At 38.4% G+C, this 14,660-nt stretch overlaps 1 protein-coding gene across 7 annotated transcripts in view; it reads right to left on the bottom strand.

Annotated features, from left to right (window-relative positions):
• Window positions 1–14,660, bottom strand: part of LOC122840024 (plakophilin-4-like) — a 91,913-nt gene that overhangs the window by 14,214 nt on the left and 63,039 nt on the right. For all 7 annotated transcript variants that reach the window (XM_044132131.1, XM_044132134.1, XM_044132130.1 and 4 more), the window contains 3 exons: window positions 8,668–8,878; window positions 7,370–7,502; window positions 6,004–6,217 (listed from right to left, as the gene is read on the bottom strand). In XM_044132131.1, the coding sequence (XP_043988066.1) occupies window positions 6,004–6,217; window positions 7,370–7,502; window positions 8,668–8,878 (558 nt within the window). The remainder of the gene's footprint in view (window positions 1–6,003; window positions 6,218–7,369; window positions 7,503–8,667; window positions 8,879–14,660) is intronic.

Genomic DNA, 14,660 nt, shown 5'->3' on the forward strand with positions numbered 1-14,660 from the left:
ACAAAACCGTGTGATCAACTGTGTGTGACTGCATTGGTGACAGAGCGTGATGTGTGTGTTTTTATCCAGTTTTTATCAAGTTTGGTGTTTCATTAAAAGGAGCTGATTGTAGAGGAGCGACCACATGGAGACAGAAAAAACTCACAATGTGATCTGGCATTATTTAGATAGGTTAATAAAATTAACACCATTAACTGTGAACATGTACAATTACCACATGTTTTTGTGGAACAGAACCCACCTGGATATTGCCAGCGAAAACACTTGAAGCCAAGTATGGTGTGTTCTGTGGCCTACTAATGAAAGTCATGGACTCAGCTATTTTAATTATCAATGTCTTTCAATAATTGAAAATATGATAAAGTCCACACATAAGTGTCCGTATTTTGACAAATCATCATAATAAAACCAAAGATAATGTCTATTTGACTTTTAAATTTGCGGCATGGGCACCATACAGGAGCCTGGCAGCGGTGTGAATGATTCTGCATATCAAAAGCAGAGCAAAAGGTGGGAAGCAATCTCTGCTTGAGAAAGCTTGACACAGTATTATTACATTTATGCACTTATTCAAGCACATTCAACTTTATATTTTTGATTTCCAAAACACTCAGAAAAGGAGCGTCTTGAAAGAGTTTCCAGCTTAATACAGGAAAAAAATAGTCAGATTCCTGCTGACCAATGTCTTTGCTCTATCTTCACATTCCACTCAATCCACAGCTTCCCTCAAACACTTTCCTCAGGTCCACACCCACTCTACCGGCAATTTGCAGAAACGAACGGTCTCTGCAGGATATCAGACTATTCCTGTGGAGGCTACATGCTGAAGAAATCAACTGCAGGAATTACTGAGGTGTGACTGACAGTGCTGTCAGTGGAGTAACACCAGGAGCAATACTCATAAGTCATATTTGACAGTCAGATGGACCAAAACTGTGTCTATTTGTTTCTGTGTGCACACACATTTATATCAGCTTGATACTTGTTGTCCTGTTTTGTTGCTGCTTTCTTGTGGCTTTACTTGACTTTTTAAACATCCATCCATCCATTTTCTTACACCCTTGTCCCTAGTGGGGCACAGCTAACGTTCCGGGCGAGAGGCGGGGTACACACTGGACAGGTCGCCAGTCTGTCGCAGACTTTTTAAACAGTGATCCAAAAAACAATGTAATAGCAGCAGGGTCATTAATTTATAAAACGATCACAGAAAGGAACTCAGAGTGCTTTCATGGGGAAATGAAGGAATATATTAGGAAGCTGCTAATAAGATGGGAGTTAAATTGAAAGAAGATTTCTTTTAAGATTAAATGTGTAATGTGTAACAGGTTGTGAGGTTTTATACCTCACAACCTGTTACAATCTGTCTATGTCTGTGATATGGACAGATAAAAAAAAAAATCTAATCAAATTTAAATAACTGGTCTTAATTAAAAAAAGGCCTATTTAAACTAAAATAAAAAATATAAAAACAAAAGCAGAAATAAGAAAAACGGAAGTAAGAGACTAATGGCAAATGCACAACAAATAATACTAAGCCATATCTTTGTGGAGAGTTGTTCCCTTCAAAATTTCTTCCAGTGTTTGTGCTTCCTCTTTTGTAATTTTTAAATACCACACTGATTCTAAAATGGCTACTTTTGAGTCCTTCTCCCTCAATAACAACTTCCAGACAGTGGATAGTGGAGACCACCATTTAAAATGTCAGACCATTGTTAGAACAACTTGGTAGGGCTCATGTACTCTCTATATCAGATTACCCACCGAGATTTGAGATTTTTAAGTTTCCAACAAGTCAGGTTGGACAGTCAAAATCAACCACTTTCTTGAACTTCTCTAGGCGTCTCAATCTGAACCTACTCACCAAGGCTACTGAAATAATGTGTAGAGTCACATAAAGAATGCTCTTTTAAATATCATCAATTTAATTTATTTACCCTTTTAGGTCAGAATCAAAATTTACTCAAAACTGACTTCACAAAATTCTTGGGTTCAAAAACGGTCATGCAATCTTTGGTACAAAGCTACCGCCTCTTGCTACCTACACAATGACAGAACAAAACCACTGCTATGACCTAGCAGGTTCTGCAGTCACTACTTGTAGAAGAAAAGCACTGTTTTAGTGCTGAGCTGAGCTTTTTTTGAATTATCAAGGAGAAACAGTGACAGCTTCACAAGGACACTTTTTTTAATACCAATGAGGCGTAACCAATGTGTGAAAGTGGTTATTGATTGAGTGAATGGGTGTCATCATGAGTTTCTAACTAACTATTGCCCACTGGGCTGAAAGTGTTTGAGGGTGTTTTTACACCTGATAGTCCAGTACACTCAATTCGATTGGGAACCAAAATTGTAACATGTGTTACATCTTCAGCTGGTGTAGTTCACTTTCACGCTGCATTGAGTCAAACTAACCAAACCCCCTGAAAAACCTCTTCACCCCCTTGCCTTTGGTGGCGCTGCACCAAAAAGTACTGAAGGAAACAACATTAAATTCCCCAAAGAAGACACAGAGCGCAATTTTCTTCTTCAAGAAATGTCAATGAAATTAGTAGTGTCAGATTTTTACAGTTGTCTGATTTCTCTGCTGTCTTTGGTAAAACACCAGAAGCTATTTCTCCCACTGCTGGTAGACTTGTATGTATGTTTTAGTTGTATTTACCCAGAATGCCCTGTGCTGGCATCCGCTTAATGCTTTTGGGGGCAACTCTGGTCCACTATGATTCAAACTGAATTATAGTTTGAGTGCACAGTCACTCCTCCCCAAATGAACCAGATTTTGTAGTTAAACGAACCAGAATTTGATTAAAGCGGACTTAACAGGCGTGGTGTGAATGCAACCTGAATCTACTTTACTTATCAGGAGCTACAGATATGTAGGAAATGCATCGCTGCTAGTTTTTGAACTTGTCTCCACATTTTTTTCTGTTCTGCAACAGGCGGGATTGCAAATGCACATGCTTGCAATAAAGAGCAGCTACATATTTCACTTTTGATTATATAAATTCCCAAGAGTCCAAGCTTCTGTGAAAGATAAATTACATCTTGGTTACAACAATTCCCTTCATACAAAAAGAAACTGACCTTGACCGATTCAGAAAACTTGAAACTGCTCCTTTAAGACAATCTCTGTCTCTGAATTAAATATCAGCGGGTCAAAGACATTGCTTGGTGAAGCTTTAACAGGGCCACTATTTAGGTCAAGCCTGTAATGGGGCAGATAATCTAAAAACTGCCCAGTTTATTAACCTTTTCAATTCAGGGAGCTGAGCTTGAAAAATGTCAATGCTCTATTGACTGACCGTCGTCTATCGTCTTGATATGTACTTTAAAGGGTAGAGGGTGCGTTTTAGCTGAACTCACAGCATCTAGTGCTGTGCAAAATTACTGACACCCTTTTGAACCTTTTCACAGACTGGAATTGCAATGTACAGATCAACACTAAGAAAGGCAAAATTGTCAAATGAAATCAAAATGATATGTGGTGTATGAAAACAATGCGTAAATGTATGAATGGTGTCACTTTATAAGTAAATCGATATTTGTAAATTTGTCAGTAAGTTCAGAATCTAGCTTTTTGTTCAAGTTCTCAGACCAAGCAGCACATAGCCTATCTTAGGGATTCAAATGATTCAAATGTAGAGAAGCTTAAAGCAGGGTTATTTTATAAGCCAAATCTATCAACACATGGCTGCCTATTTAAACTGACAAGCTGGAAAAGGAGAGAATTAACCAGAGAAGCAAATTACAGCCTGATGGTAACTCTGGAGGAGCGGGAGAAAATCAATAAGAAATCCACAGTTTACAGACAACCATCAGACGTCGTGTTTGAAGACTGCCACAAGCCATGAGAGCAAACGGCAAATGTGGAAGAAGGGGCTCTCATTGAAAGTGAGCAACCTCATGTATCTTTGTTCCACATGTAAAACCCCAAAAAACTGATACTGAACATCAATCCTGAAGATACTTCATTTTTCATCACAACTACTTTGTGTTGGTCTGTCACAAAAAAAAAGAACAGAAAAAAAAAAATCTCAATAAAATGGTTGGTCTGCTGTAAGTTGCCAACTCTGAGTTAAGGCGTTTGATTGCACAAAAGAATGATTAAGGATTCAAAGTGAAATAAAATCCAAGGTAAAAGCTGATTTGGAATAATAAACAGAGCCCGAATGTGCGAAATAAAGGTCGAATTAGAATGGTGAGCTTGACCTTTTGATCAGACGTAGAGTTGTTTGTGCAAGGAACAGTAACTAAAGCAGCTTGCAGGACACAAGACATGAGACCAGACCACAAGATGACAAAAGACTGGCAGCAAGGAGGGAGTTCTCCCTCAGCGAGCCTGAACATTTTGCAGAAGGCAAGAAAAAGCCTTTCAGGCACCACTGTTTAGCTTTTAAACTAGCTTTCAACTAAAATGCTCAAGAATGTTAATTATTCATATGATACCTACTACTCAGAGGCTGCTTTGTAAGTACAAATAAATTATAGACAAGTGACTGATCTCTGACTGCTCCTCTTTAAGCTACAGTGTGGGATTCTCTTGTCGACCCGGTAACAGTTCTGGATTGTTCTCATTAGCTGTAATTAACCAAAGGTGATGTTGTACTGCTGACCTTTTCAAACAGACCCCCCACATCCCACCCTGGGGTCTGTACAAACAATTAGCCACCACAGGCTTTCTGAACAGTGGATGAAAGCAGAACACCTGAACAGAGTTCACATAAAACCTGCTCAATCTGATTTGAAAAAAAAAAAAGAGTCCCTCTACACTCTTTCCAGGTCTAAATAAACAGCACAAAGACATATGTTTTAGATTTTCTTTTTATACTCGTTTAATAAAAACAAGTGAGAGCAAAGACAAATTATCCTCTTGTGCCCTTTTAAAAATGCTGAATATTTTCCCCCTCTATTTGTGTTAGGCAAAGTAAATACACACTTGATTGATAGAGGAAACTGAAAACAATCTCCTCCCAGTTAATACAAAATTATTGTGCTCATACTCCAGCTGAATTGTTTTGCCCCTGGGGACTACTAGACTGTAACCTGAAACCGGGCAATAAAGAAGACTGGAGTCCCTGCACAAACAGCTGACTCAGCCACCTGGAAGCCAAATGTCTTTGGTTTGCTCATTCCAGTAGTGCTTCACCCTTATCCAAAACAACATGGATTTATAACATGTTTACAGGGCTTAAACAATACAAACAACCAGAGTAGTATGAAGTCCAGGGGAGGAGAAAGGGAGATGTGGAGACTATTTTACATAGCAGAATGGTAAAGGCCATCAGCTAAGAGAGGCAGGGAAAACTATACTAATATTCCCAGAGAGGGCAACACTGCCAGGTCTGTTTGACTGTATGTTCAAAGAATCTTAATTACATGCGACTCCCTAACAGCACACTGAGGTAGTCCATATTTGTCGCTCCAAACAATAGGAGATGTAGATGAAAGAGCTACGGGACATGTCCTATCTCGTCACAGTGCAACCGCATTTTCAATAACGACACAAACAAAAAAACTTTTGTAATCTGATATCAGTAATGATGCTAAAAAATGATTAGATAAAGTTAAAAAGCAGTTTTATTAGCAAAGTCATCTAATCTCTCATCAATCAAACCAACAAGAAACAAAAACTTATTAAATGTGAGAAACTTAATCTCTTAGACATTAATACCTGCTTTTTGTTTTGAAAATAAGTATTTTGTAAATAAGAAACTGACTTTGGTCAGTGCTGTTTGAACTTATTAAGCTATGATGAGTTTAGAGATGTAGGGCAACCCAATATTACTATGGGATCGAAGTAGGAGCAAAAACCTGCTGCACAATGAAGTAATAAAATATATAAAGAAATCTCATACACTGTATATAAACAGACATTTTAAATATGTCTGTATATGTGCAAAGCAATTGGTGGATTAATTTAAAAAAATATATATATTTTTATTTTTATGTGCAGATTTACTGTCAACGTAACTGTGAAAAGCAGCTTCTCCACTCATGCTGACCAACCTGTGACGAGCTCCCGCACTTCTGCATCGACCGTCTTCCTCAGCAGGCGGAGCAGAGCGGGGATCCCTCCTGCGTTCCTGACAGCAATCTTGTTTTCATCCATAGCTTTCCCATAAACAAGGTTCCTCAAAGCCCCACACGAGTTTCTTTGGACCTCAACGGTTTTATGGTCAAGCAGGTCCACCAGGTGTTTAATTCCTCCCAGTCGACACACCTGGCAGTAGGGTGAATAGGGTCATGCGTTAATTTCACTCAGGAAGGGATTTAGCAGTTTTTGTTTTTCTTGTTCAGTTGTTTTTTTAGGGGAGAACAAAAACCATGAGTTTATGTGGAATTCAAAAACCATGAATTTATTCATGTGACAAGAGATTCAGCAGCAAGGATTTTATTCATACCAAACACAAATTATCTGGAAAAGTAATGCTGGTTGGAACTAAAGCTTTAACCACAGGAGATTACAGGTGGAAAAAAACAGCCATTGCTTCTGTGCACAGAGTGACGTGAATAAAACAAAGTGTACAAAAACAAAGCTACAGCTTTAAATTGAATTGCATGAATTATTCAGTAATATTCTGAGATTTGACATTTCAATGCACAAAATATACTTTTTATACTGAATACATTACATGCATTCTATAAAATAGCAGGTTTTTCATAAAATTCATCATACCAAATAAACAAAACAGAAAGGGCTTTAAATGCCCATAAAAATAGTCTAAAAATGAATAATACTTGTGAGTTTGTTCTGTTTTTGTGGAAAGAGAGAAAATTGTTGGAAAAACTCAATTCCTGTCAAATTATTTGGAAATGAGTTGATAAACCCAGACCATGAATTAAATAGTAATAAAATACAAGTCTAAAAAGTTTATGAATGAAATTGGTGTTATCTTCACAGTTTTTACAGTATAAAGTTTAGTTTGAAGATGGCCGCTTTTAACGGTTTAAATGTGAACAGAAAAACTAACATTTCAGGAAACAAAATACTAATTATACTCAATATATTTTTTTTATTTTATCAATCTAATTTATCAATTAAGAACAAATAAAAACGTAAATATTTAAAGCTAATTTGGCTTAGTCTTCTCTTTGTATAAGAATTACCAAATGTTGAACTTTCCATTGATGCATCATGCAACTTATTGCTATAAAAGAGTCTGATATAATGTCAAAGTCGAAGCTAATCAAAACCCTGAGGCTTAAAAAATGTACCTTGTTGACATACATAGGGCATTGCCTTTAAATATACAATTTGCAATGACTAAATTAAAATAAATTAACATAATGTAAATAGTTTTAACAATTATGACAGGTTAGGATGAATAAACTGGAATAAGACACCGTACAGTATCAGTTGAACGCCACCCACCTCACTTTTGACTCTATTATCACCAAAGCACAGGTGCTGCAGGTAGGCGGCTGCATTGGCCTGCACTGAGGGGAAGTGGTGCTGCAGCATGTGAATTACCTCCATCAGCTCTGGGTCACGCCAAGCAAACTCTCTGAAAGTGCAGGTGGGGTAGAAACATATCAGCATGACAACAGGTGCAAAGGAAACAAAGAGAAACATCAACACAACACTATCTTCTCTCTTTTTCAAGAGTGCTAAGGAAAGCAGATTGTTTACGTTTATGAGAAGCCAATTTTGTACAAACTATTGTGCTTGGATAATCACACTAAGCAAAGTTTTAAAAACTCCATAAGGTTTATATACATTTTTTTATGTTTTCCTTCAATTAGACTTAAAGCATATCAAAATGTAAGAAAAGCTCAATATTCTAAGATATCATCAAAGGTTTATTTCAGGTAACTACCGGTATATGACTGACCGTGTGTCACGACAATCAGAGCCCCACAAATAAAAACATTTCCATTTGCAAGGCACTTCATTGGGAACCAGTCACATAAGAAGTGTGATGTGTTTCATGAAGCAGGACACTCTAACTATATTTTAAAATTTATTGGTATTTATTGATGGTTCTATTGAACGAACAGTGGAGAAAACAGTAAAAGTAACAATCTCAACAGTAAGAACAGTTTTGGGGGATTTTAAACATCACTAAATGGAATTCATCGTGACAACAATAAAAAATACTGTTATCATGATAATAAATTTATCACGATAAATGATAAGTGATGGAGTACACAGGAAATCTCTGGATAGTAAACATGAACTTGTCTTTTTTAAAGCTGAATTCAAAAATATATTCAAGGGCAGAAATTCTAGACCAAATTCCAGTCTGGTGAGCTTCCTGAGCAGCCACTCCGGGGTTGCTCTACCTTTAAATAGTTACAGCACACTGTAAATGTAAACAAAGCCTCTAATGTGCAGGGTCAGGGTTTTACCACAAGTTGTCAATCCACGCTCTACACATCCACACATCTGTACAAGAGCAGACGCAGCACTTCGGCGCCTGTGAGAATCTATTGTGAAGCGACCAGGCACAGTTGAGCCAGCTTAATGGCTAAAGCCATGTGTGGCTATCCAGGGGGAGAACTCTGAGTTTGAATAGTAAGAGGACACCAGTGTCGACCCAGCAGAACAGGGATGCCTTGTAAGCACAACTAGCCCCTTTGGATGACTTTTATGTGGTAAAGTACTAACCACAAAGTAAATCCAATGAAAATGAAAACATGTCTTGACACTGGGAATGTGACCATGCTTACCTGGGATCTTTCTGAATGCTGTCTATGGAGGGAGAGCGGGGGGCGCCGTCGTCCATGACGATAGTCTGTCGGGCGTAGTTCGGATCAGAGGGCCTGTACTGTGCAGAGCGGTATGGATCGGCATAGTTAGCTGCGGTGTTAAGAGCATAGTTGTTTCTTTGGTAAGTCATGGCACTGCGCTGGCTGGGTGTCCTCTGCAGGCTTCCCACACCTGAACCACAAAAACATAACGGGAAATTAAACACACACACACAACACAAGATAACAAAGCAATGCAAGACAGGAGTTCTGACCTTTTCAGCTAAACTGAGAGCTTTGTACTCCTGTTATCTTAGAGGTTTTTACACAAAGCTGAAAATACAAACATGCTGCTGCTCTTACAGACTCTGCAAATTCTCAAATGTGGACCCAATTAATGGTGAGGATAAAATACAGCTCCTGTGGTTGCAGAAAGTAGATCCATTGTCCTTCAAAGGCTTTTTTTCATGTTTACTAGATTGTACTTAGCTCGAGGGGTCCTGCCTGTGTTCAGAGAGCACTTAAGGACCCAACCTGCTTGATAATCCACAAATTCTTTCTTCCCAGCCTTCTTGATCCGTCCCGTTCTTGCATTCTTGTACTAATTCAGCTAAAACGACACCTGTAAAAGCTGACTAGCTCCACAAAAAAATCTGGATTAAAATGACAAAAAACTAACCATCAAGACTAAGAAGAGAAGCTGTATCTTCTTTTAGTCATCAGTCCTCTATTCATTTGCTGCATGTGATATTATAGCTTTATGACCCATTTTTTAAACTGCATAAACAGGCTGGTAAGACTTAGCCCTCCTTCTAACTGAAGCCACGTGATCTGTGACAGCATGCCTGCTGCGCTGGTCAGGTCTGTATCAGCAAACCCGAAAGAACTGGGCACGAGCGCCCAAATTCCCCCCTACCAGGAACCAAGACGTCAACTTGTGGATTTACTCCAAAAACACAATTTCTCGCATCGGTGCACTTCTATGTTCGGCAGAGACTCAAGCCTGCAAAGAGTCCACCTCCCAAACTAAAAACCCCACAGGGATGCAGGGAGAGGAATTCAACGCAACACAGTGAAGCTTTTTTAGATTTTTGTCAGTACAACAAATGTATCTCAATAAAGTAGACTGAGAATTATTTCAGAAACTAAGTTAAAACGCATATTATATGCATCATATGATTCAGATTTATTAGACACTGAGTAGTTGGAATTTGATGTTTACATAACTTGTATGACAAGGCACAAGCTTGCAGAAGCAAGTCAAATTAAATTAAACGTTTGCTGTTTTGGAATTACCTAAATCTTTCTATTTACTAAATATCAGAATAATGAAATAACCTTTAATTACTTTCTTCAAAATCAGACATTTCCATATTTAATGATTATCATGTCTTTAAACGATTTGAGAAAAATCAGATGACAATGGCTATGTAAGTTGTTTTGGGAAAAATCTAGTACACATGTTGATGTACTTTAAGGCAACACCTCAAACACACTTGTGTGATAGCTTGAAAAAATCTAAAGAAGTTATGAAGAGAACTGGCGGACCTCCATAAGCCTGGTTTTTCATTGGGTACAATTTCCAGACACCTGAAGGTGCCATGTTTATCTGTTCAAATAATCATATGCAATAGCGACCATGGGACTCCCTATTGCATGTTAAGTCATCCATTCTGAAAACCTTGTCAAGAATACCCAAAACGTTTGAGCAAAGTCATCCAGTTTAAAAAGGAAGTTCTATAATGCTGAAATACTTTTTGCTAATTGCTTCAGAACATAAAAACCCAACTTGGTTAAAATGACTTCAGTAAGATGCTTCTACAGGTATGTTTTGCTTTTTATTATGATGCTTTGGTACAGATGTTATTGCATTTTCACTCTGATATACAATAGTATTCTTTGTGGATTCTGTAATATTGATATGTCCATGTCCAGCTGCAGCAAAGCAAACACTCAAAAAACTTCATGCACCATTCTGTACAAAGTTCTTATTTGTATTTAGGTCAAACCAAACTTGTCTGCAGTTCAGGCGTCTAAACAGCGAAATTAGAAACTAATCCATGATGTGTCTTATTAAACGCAGTTGCCCGACACATCTATATTTAGTGAATTTAAATAAAACAAATAACTTTTAGGCAATATTCTAATTTCATCGAGACTCAGCTGTATTTTGACCCTGCTCGTAATTTTTCTAAGTTTCACATAATCGGTCCCGTTTTGCTCCAACTTACACAAAGTACAGCAAATGCGTCTGGCAACTTCCAAACAGGGATGGAAAAAGAAATTCAGAGAAAATGATTCATTGAAATATAACAAAGAAAAACCCAGATCAAATTGGATTTTTCAAATGAAGCAGCTCAGGCAAAGACTGTGTATCGAACATCCCCTTCAGCTCAGCCTCACTCAATTTTTCTCATCATCTTTGGAAAAGCAGGTAGTGGATTGTTTTTTTTTTGGTTCTACACAACATCAATAGCATTTATTTGGGAACCTGTTTCTCAAAGCAGATCTTCAGAGTGCCCCGGGTGGGTCTGAATGTGTGAAATGTGTTTACATTTGTATTTTAGCCAAGAAAAAAATAACTGGGAGAGAAAAGGTGGCAGTTGTGGGTAAATTAGAAGTCCCCAGACTCTGTCCCTTTTCAAGAGCTCAGTCTGACATGTGGGTAATGGATTCCTTTCAGGCAGGATGACACATCAGAACCTGCCTATTAACTTCTGCCTCACCCTTTTCTGTCAGACAGTGGAAGGAGAAAGGAAACGTGAGGCAGGGGAAGAGTAGTTGGGAAAAAATAAAGAAGGGAATCCAAAACAGAAAAGCAAAGAAACAACTCAACAAACAGAAATAAACAGCAGATGTAACCCAGGGTAAAAGACTGCCCCTAATCCCGCCTTTCCTGCTCCATTGGTTAGAGTGACAGTCAGTCACACAGTGCATTCAGCCAATCACTGCATTTTGAGTGGTTAATCAGGCCTGCTCCAGCTTTCCCTGTCAGGTGTGAGGGGGAGAGCTGGAGACAAAGGAGCTACAGGTTTGTTCTCCCAAACAATTAGGTTATCTCTTTGTTTACTATGCACTTTTAATACTCACAATATAAAAAATCATGTAGATCTGAACATCCAGTGAGCTTGGAGTCGTGAAGTTGTCATGTACTGAACTATATATGGAATTGGTGAGTAATGAACACAAATGTTGTTTGGTTGGCATGTTGGTGGTGGTAGCCAATGCTAATTGTTTGATCATCAATTTTAACTTCTTAAATTCAATATGTGTTTAAGATAATGAGGTAAATGCTGATATCTTTATTTTGTCTTAACGATTAGCTTGTGGATATAAATGCATTTATTTATCTGGAAAAGTCTAGTTAACTAGCAGGCTGGTAATTTATTGGTCCTGTTTATTTTAATACAGGCCAGGTGATCCCTTGGTAGGGTCAAAGGATGGCGAGCTTCTGACAACTGGCTGGAGCCAGGAGAACCTTAAAACTCACTCTATACTGGTCTGGTAGGAGTCTGATGGTCCACAACATTTCCCCCTCCATCTCATTATAAAGACACACAATTCATTATTCAACCCTTCTCTGGTGGAAACAAATTGCGCTTGGACATTTTCATCTCAAACAATTGGACAATTAAATTATGGACTTTTAACTGTGTGTCAGTCAGACAATGTGCTGACTACTGGGGAAAGATAGGACTCTTTGTGCACATTTATATACAAGATTTACTGCAGTATTGTGTATGTATATATTTATTGTCTTTATTTTTTTGTTTTTCATGTATGTTTGTGTCTTGTGGTGTTCACTTATTTTTCCTTCTTTAAAATACATAATATTGAAAGCAGTTATTCTTTTGTATTGTTTTTATTGATTACTGACAACAGCTCCAGTAGATGAACCTAACCTTCTGGTATTATATGCCATCTAGTCCTTTAACTGCATTAAATAACTGCTACATTATTGGCGAGCTAGCCAGGAGCTGTTTTGATCAGTAATTAATAGAAACCAGGTTGAATAAAGTTGCACAAATAAGTCTTAGTTCATACTCACCAATTCAATTTCCATCATGGAAGTTTTTGAAACTCTTGGTTTAAAAATCTCTAATACAGTATTGATTGATGGAGTTTCAGAAAACCCCACAGATGAACTTATTGATTTTCTTGAACAGTATGGTGATATTAAGCAGAAAACTACTATAGATTTGCGTGATTCAGAATTTGATCAAATGTTGGTTGTTGAATATGATTCTGGATTATCTTTAGCACGTTTATTTCCAATATTACCATATACATTTACATCAGATGTGGGTGATAAATTTCATATTGAAAGGTTGTCTGAGATTTATGCCTCAAAAGTTGGTGGCTTAAAGACAGATAAGTATTTGGCAGATTTACAAGAAATTGCCAAGCTGTCTGGGAAAAAATATGCTGAAGTCCTCACAGAAGTGATGTCCCAGATACAGCAGTCTGTTGCAGAGTTCTGTCCTGTGGTGCCAGTGAAGGCAAAAGAGGAACAACTTGTAGAGAAAGATGAAGCACAGCAGCCATCAGTTCATGCTACTACTCAACTCCCTTTTCCTCTGTCATCCCTTCCACACTCCGCTCCTCTTCCATCCAGTTCTTCTATCTCCAGCAGAACTGAAGTGCAAGGTCAGGAGAAGCAGTCCACATCTATTTCTGCTGGTGATCTCAGTCCTCCTGAGGTGCAACGCTATGTTGTGGAGCATGTTGTCAGGAGTGGGGACAGCTCTCTGCATATGCACTCATCACATAGATTGAGATCATTCTCTGGAAAAGTCCCCAGGCCAAGTCATGAGACAGACTACGACACATGGCGGACAAGTGTTGATTTAGTTCTTCAAGATCCCTCTATGTCACAGTTGCAATGTACCAGACTAATTCGTGATAGTCTACTTCCACCTGCCTGTGATATAGTGAAACATTTGAGTCCAGATACATTACCAAAAGTATACATGCAACAACTTGATTCAGCCTATGGAACTGTTCAAGATGGAGAGGAGTTGTATGTTAAATTCATGGACACTTATCAGGATAGTGGAGAAAAGCCATCTGCCTATTTGCAGCGGTTGCAGGTTGGGCTACAGCATGCAGTGAAGAGAGGAGGTGTTTTGGAGAAGGATATGGATGCACGACTGTTGACCCAATTTTGCAGAGGATGTTGGGACAACAACCTAATATCAGAACTTCAACTTAAACAGAGAAAAATTAATCCACCTTCATTTGCTGACTTTTTGTTGTTACTTAGAACTGAAGAGGACAGGGAAGCAGCAAAAACCCTGCGGATGAAGCACCATTTGGGTACCACTAAACAAAAGGTTTCATCTCAGGTCCAGTTTGCACATACTAACCAGGAAACTAATCTGTGTGTTGCTCTGAACAACATGACTAAACAGCTTTCACAACAGATGTCAGCAATACAGCAGCAGCTCACTGCTTTAACAGCAGGTCAGATGGGCACCAAGCTACCTTTTGCTGCAAAAGCTACTGCAAAGCCTAATGTGAAAAAGACTGTTAAAGATGTACATATTAGCAATTCTAGCTCTAAACCTGGGTTTTGCTTCCGTTGTGGAGAGGATGGCCATGTTAAGCCTCAATGTGATAATGAGCCTAATCCAGCATTGGTTACTGCAAAGCGGAAAATATTTTATGATAAACAGAAGAGACAGAGACAAAATCCCTCTACTTCAGCACATTTAAACTAGTTTCAGTTCCTGTTGAGGGGCGAACAGGAGCTGAGCTGGACCAACCTTGTCCCGCAAAGAGAGAGTCTGTTAAGTGTGCCAAATTGCAGACAAAACCCAAAATTGATTTGCCAAAGGGATTAATCGGTTCCAGATGTACAGCAGAAGTCAACATTGCTGGCTACAGCTCTCAATGTCTTCTGGATACCGGCTCTCAAGTCACTACAATACCAGTTTCTTTCTTCAATAAACATCTCTCAGGTCAACCAGTTCACT

Source organism: Gambusia affinis, linkage group LG11 (genome assembly GCF_019740435.1).
Source record: "Gambusia affinis linkage group LG11, SWU_Gaff_1.0, whole genome shotgun sequence".
Classification (NCBI taxonomy): Eukaryota; Metazoa; Chordata; class Actinopteri; order Cyprinodontiformes; family Poeciliidae; genus Gambusia; species Gambusia affinis.